The sequence below is a fragment of the Cryptomeria japonica genome, chromosome 1, assembly GCF_030272615.1.
Source record: "Cryptomeria japonica chromosome 1, Sugi_1.0, whole genome shotgun sequence".
In the NCBI taxonomy this organism is placed as follows: Eukaryota; Viridiplantae; Streptophyta; class Pinopsida; order Cupressales; family Cupressaceae; genus Cryptomeria; species Cryptomeria japonica.
In genome coordinates this window covers 86,151,144-86,157,448 of record NC_081405.1, presented here as the reverse complement: position 1 = coordinate 86,157,448, position 6,305 = coordinate 86,151,144, and the positions used below count along the sequence as shown (strand labels likewise).

Here is a 6,305-nt window from a genome sequence, read left to right as displayed (position 1 = left end):
ATACATTTCTTACTTTATTCATCAATAAGAAATTATGTGACTGCATGCAACTATGGAAAGAATATTAACAGTTAGAGAACGACTTCATACAACTATAGAATGAAAATGTACCCCTGTTTAATTGAAACATACAGTCATTAGCCTATTCATCAATGGGTAATTCTGTGAATGCATACAGCTGTAAGGGAGCAGACAGTTATTAAATGAAAGTATACAGGTTAAGATCCTAAGAATGAGCAAAACCATAATTGCATACAGTTGTAAACTGAAATCATGCATATATCAATGAGAGCATACAGTTATAGCCAAACCTGCAAAAAATTTGAATATATATGTATACCTCCCCCTGATATCCCAAAAAAATAGTCCACTGGACTGTCAACCTCAAAAAACATCTCTCCATCCCTGTCGCCAAAATGCCGTGGAACATAGCTCATTATCACTTCCCCTTCATGCAATGATCACTAACTAGTAATTACTTTAATTGATAGAACTTAGCCCTTAAATTTTAACAGATATGCTCCAATTTGAAAAGAATCAAATGCATGTAACCAAAGAAGATATGGATGATCTTTAACAAAAGAAGCTTTTCAGAAAAGGTATAAGAAAATTCAGAAGATTCACAGAAAGATGGTATTAGGCAGCCTAGAATAACAGCAGCAATATTCTGTTGTAGCCAAAGGTCCAGATGCATCAACCAATTGCATCACGCCCATTGCTACATCTGTAAGTGACAATATCTGTTTTTGGGTTTTAACTCATGGTCATTGACTAACAGTTATCGCAAAGAAAGCATTAATACAGAAAAACTAGTAGAAAATCAATATTCTGTCCACAGCATAGTGTGAAATGCCATGGAAATAAGATCTAAAAAACATCTAGCCAACATGATTCTCGTACCTACGAAGAATTGCCAATGCAAATATGCATTAGCAAGATACCTATGTAGCCACACAGAGAGTACTGTCCAATGACTAAGCATTAGCACATTATTATATTTCTTAATGCATGAATTTTAACCCCTACTGAGTACAACTTTTGGCAATATATAATAGGGACTGTTCACTTCACATTAAAAAAAGAAAATCAGCAGAATTTACATTCACGATTAATGAGATGCATATAACTTTTCTAAGCCTTCTTCATAGTTTGAAATTTCAAATTTGTGCCTTTCTGAGGTAAGCCAAAAGAATGATAACTTCATATTAGTCAAAATTGCAATTGATTACCAGATGGACTGTATGGGCAATCATGGATATGCAAGCTACTTCGTTAAGTAGCAAAAACTATCTCAATATTATTCATAATAGACATTATCAGGTTTAATCTTCCAACACCCTGTGCAATTTCTTCTTGAATTGCACAAGCTGGCTTTCAAGTTGGGCTGCACGTGCCTCTGCTGTCGCTCTATGCTGCTGTGCCATCTCTGAGTCTTTCTTTAAGGCCAAATTCGCAGACTCCAACTTCCTTATATTGTCTTCTTCCTTTGATTTGAATTGTACTAGTTGGCTTTCAAGGTTGGCTTTACACGCTTCTGCTGATTTTCTATACTGCTGTTCCATCTCTAAGTCTTTCATTAAAGCCAAGTTTGCAGACTCCAATTTCTTAGTGTTTTCTTCTGTCACTTTGAAATTCTGAATTTCCGTTTCCTGTTCTTTAATGATCTTTGCAGCCTTCTTAATATATGCTCTTGACAGATGCATCTCAACAGAGTCTATGGGTTCCTCATTCAAAATCTGCTGCCAATGGGATTGCTTGATTGGCAACCCTGCAAAATGCTGGTCCAGATGTTTGCATAGCCCTTGTGCACAAGACTTCCACCATTCACACTCCTCAGTAGCAGTCTGTAACCTTTTCTCCACTTCATCAAACACCAATTTAAACAGCATCAAATTTTCTCCCACTGCCATCTGCTGCAAAGGCACCGCAAGGAGAGATTCTAATGGCCTGCTCTCTAGGAGCCGCCTCCTCTTTGATGATATCTCTTCCTCCCTCTCAGAAAGGGCACGCTTTCTTACACTTCTAGGAGATTCCAACTTTTCAGCAACTTCATTAGCAACCTCAGAGCTCCTAGGCTTTGGGCTCTCCCGGCTCCTTGGGGAGCCAGTACCTGTATCACTTACACTGCAAACTTCCATCATTGCACTTGGTTCGTCATGGTGACCAGATGGTTGACTATCCGATCTCTGAGACCCAATATCCAAACACAGACTCTTCCCTGAATTCGCCAAATCTTGAGAACATGCCAAAATTTTAGCCACGCCCGTAGCACTAGCCCCACTAGTTGATAAAAGAACTTGTTTCTGCAATAACTGACTAAAACTAATCTTTTCTGGACCATCAATGGCCCCATTGCCTATGGAAGGAGTAGCAGAAGGGGTCGGGGGTGTATCATACCCAGTCCAAGGTAATGCCAATTTCCCATTCCTAGAATTGGGCGTTTTAAGAGCACAACTATCCTCTGCATTACCATTCATTCCCCCTGCACATGAGGGTTTTTCATCATTACCGGGCTCTAGTTCTCCATCACTGGCAGGCCCTTCAATGGTCTCTTGTTTCACAACAGACAAACACCCACGTTCTTTCTTGGGGCACAAAGAGGCCCACTTCATTAAAGAAGGTCTTTCCTCAACTAAACATATTCCCCCCTTAGGCCCCAAATGGGGCACCTGGTCATAAATAAGCCCAGTAAGAACTGTCCCCATATAAAAACACCCTTTCCCGTCGCCCTGAATCTTTCTCAACTTTTCCTTAATTCTCAAAGCCACATACTCTGCCCAATTAAACTTATGCCCTACGCTAACCATCTTAACCAAATTAAAATGACCCAAGTTCAGATACTCACCTTTCTGCTGCCCAAAGACTCTACTAGTCAGCACTGCAGCTGCCCACCTGAGCTCAACCGGCCTTATCAAGTCAACTCTGATGCCTTTGCTCCCAAATGCCTTATCAGACCCACAAATCTCCAGAGCAACCCTTGCTCTTCCACCAGGGCTATTAACCCTCCTCCTCCCCAAAGACATGTCCACTGAATCCCCAGAGGCAGGCAAGCCAGTAACTGCAGAAACTGTTTGTGGGTCAATCCTGACATACCCATTTTTGTCAAAGGGTATTCCACTCCCATCAAAGGAACTGACTGCATGCTTGAGGAGATTAACATCCAGAGGCAACAGGGGGGTTTGTAAGTACTTGTCCAGTCCCGCATTGATGAGATTAATCTTGGCCGAAGAATGTTCAGGAAGTTGTGGCCATTGAGATCTGACCCACTTGGCATCTGGCTCAAGAAATGTGAGGGTAAGCTCTGAAGGAAGTGATTTGGCTCGAGCACTCTGCTTCTTCCTTGGTGTTCTTCCTGTAGCTGCCATGCCTCATTCCTCGCTGCTACTGTTACTCCACTCCACTGCTCTGCGTGAATTTATAATTCTCTTTAATATGTCCTTTGAGTTGCGTAAGCAAGCCAAACTAATTCTTTCCGGAAAAAATTGGGTCCCCAGTCGATCGTTATCGTTTCCCTCCGTTGATCACATTGCATGTTGAGCTCTCCTAACTTTAAATTTGTTGAGGTCCCCTCCCCAACTTCTGCATTTCCTCATATATCTATAAATAGTTTGTGTCTTACCCTTTAATTTTACTAAGTATGAAAGCACATAGTTGCGTTGTTTTTTTCTTCTATGGGCTAGTATTTTTTATATATTTAATGTTAATTTTGTTTCAAGATTTGGGTTCATGGATTAATATATTTTTTTTATAATTATTTCTTTTATTTAGATTGTATGAGATTGATATAATTTCTTTTATTTTTTTCTGATTGTTTTTTCTATGAGTTAGTATTTTTGTATATTTAATGTTAATTTTGTTTCAAGATTTGGGGTTCATGAATTAATATATTTTCATGATTACCTCACATATATTTCCGTTATTTGGATTGTAAGGGATTGGTATAATGTCTTTTATTTATTTTCTGTTGTTTTTTTTTCTAAAGGTTAGTATTTTTGTATATTTAATGTTGATTTTGTTTCAAGATTTGAGGTTCATAGATTAATATATTTTTCCGTGATTACCTCACATCTTGATTTGTATGGGATTGGTATAATTTCGTTTATTTTCTTTGTACCTAATTATATGCAATTTGCTTGCTTTGATTCAATATAACAAAAAATACATAGATCAATTAATTAAGATATCAAAGTTAAGAAGTAGCATATATTTAGAAAATCCATGTAAATAAGAGGAAGAATATCATTATGGGGATGACCCCACAACCTCTGACATGGAAGGTCTTGGGTTCGAGTAGATTGGTAAAAAAAACAAAAAAACATGAAGAATATCATTATGAAGACAATTATTTTTCTTTATTGACTTTAAATCTTATCTTATTCTCTAAGTTAATGGTAACCTAAATAAAAATAAATTTTAATTTATTCTCAATTCTAAATGTAACATAAATGGGTCAGGCGAACTCGATTTGCAAGCACTTCCTCTCGTAGGCACAAGGTCACAAGAACTGGTCTCCCCCTTGCTTAAAAAGTTTAGGGGGGTCTACTCATTCATGAAGTCTAAAAAATGTAACATAAATAAAATATTCAATATCCTTATTTTAAATAAATAATATTTTAATGTTTTATTATACAAATATAAAATTCTTAATGAACATATAAATTGTAAAGAAAAAACTTAAGGAAGGTGTAAGATATATTAGACACAAAAATATCTAAAAGAAAAATAATTTCTTTAAAGAATTATCTAGATTAATTAATTAAGATTATTAATAAACATTTAAATAGTTTAAATAAAACAGTTAAGAAATAGAAAGGTATAGTTTAGAATGTATTTCACACGAACACTCAAAGAATCCCTTATTTAAGGGATTCTTAGTAATCCATGACAATAATGTAAACTTCATGTTATTGACAAAGAGTGGTGAATATTAAAAGGTGGCCCTATTTGCATTAGAAGGATATAAGCAAGTGTTTTTCACACTTACAAAAACTTTGAGATAACAAAGTTTCATCTTATTTCAAAATGAACGTGATCTTGGAAAACATGGGAGTATTTAAAATATAAGAAAGAAAAAGAAAATAATTTTATTTTTTTAAGTAAGTCATGTTCAAGAAACTTACATATCATATGACAATTAAAAAACAATTTAAAATAAAATTATGGGTGGAGACAAAATAGATAAGGGTAAGCATGAAAAGGAATAAGATTTTTTATTTCATGTAATCATATTATTCATATTCACAATTCTTTGTGTTGATTGCAATGTGCTTCAGTTAAAAGAGAATTGATTAGATTTTGAGGTTCTATATGTATAAAACTTATTACCCAAATATGGAGGAAGCATGCTTTTACATTTATTTTTATAATTTGATATATGTGTTTTTACTTTGGTTAAGTCTAGCATTGAAGGCATTCTCCACTTGTTGCATACACTATCTCATTGTATAACCAAATACACCATTAATCAGCAATAGGATATATGCATAAATAGATTTTAAGAATAGAGATGCAAAACCAAATTAAGTATTCTACCTATAGCAAGAGAAAAATTCACCTGATTGTAAATCACATTAGTCACTTGATTTTAGAAATGGATAATCATTTTTTTTGTAGACATAAACAATCAAATTCAATTGCTCAACAAAATGAATAGTATATAGACTTATTACCTAAATCTCAAGGAAACATGTTAGTTTCTTTTTATCATTTAATCTTGACTTACTTTATCTACACTATAGACTGAAACTAAAATAAAAATAGACCATTCTTATGTATGATCTATTTATGTAATTATTTTGCACTAGGAAGTTTACTATGGATGAATTAAATGGGAGGAAATGAAACACAAAGTAATATCCCTTATCAATTATTTAAATCTGATATGATATTATTTTTAAACTCTTGAATTAAATCTTGCTAACAAACTAAAACTACACCAAACTACCAAGGGAAAATGCTTGAGATAACATGCTAGAAAGTGACAACCACATAAAACTTATAATTGTAGACGTATAAAAATGACCATATTCCTAAATGAATATTTTATGTTCATTTCTCTATTCAATTAAATCCTATTATCCCTTCATCCACTTGCAAAATCCTACATCTCCCACTTGCTTCCTAAACCCTATTCCTAACCCCTTCTAGACCCTTCTAATCACTTCTAAATTAACCTAACCCATTTCCTAAACTTTGTCACATCCCTAAGCAAGGGGAAGTCACTTCTCAAACCCTCAAAGTCTTTGAAAACCCTTAAAGGCTTCAACCACTTAACTTTGAAAGTCTCCCAAACCAGTAATGGTTAA

The 6,305-nt window shown here is 35.0% G+C and overlaps 1 protein-coding gene across 1 annotated transcript; it reads right to left on the bottom strand.

Moving 5' to 3' along the window:
• Positions 1 to 1,072: 1,072 nt before the first annotated feature.
• LOC131041923 (uncharacterized) lies at positions 1,073 to 3,578 on the bottom strand. Its single transcript, XM_057975176.1, has one exon. It carries the CDS (start codon positions 3,363 to 3,365, stop codon positions 1,323 to 1,325), a length of 2,043 nt encoding a protein of 680 aa, XP_057831159.1. The 5' UTR covers positions 3,366 to 3,578; the 3' UTR covers positions 1,073 to 1,322.
• Positions 3,579 to 6,305: the final 2,727 nt, after the last annotated feature.

Excerpts from the sequence above, each read along its gene's own strand:
- LOC131041923 (XM_057975176.1), bottom strand. The coding sequence starts at position 3,365 with ATGGCAGCTACAGGAAGAACACCAAGGAAGAAGCAGAGTGCTCGAGCC.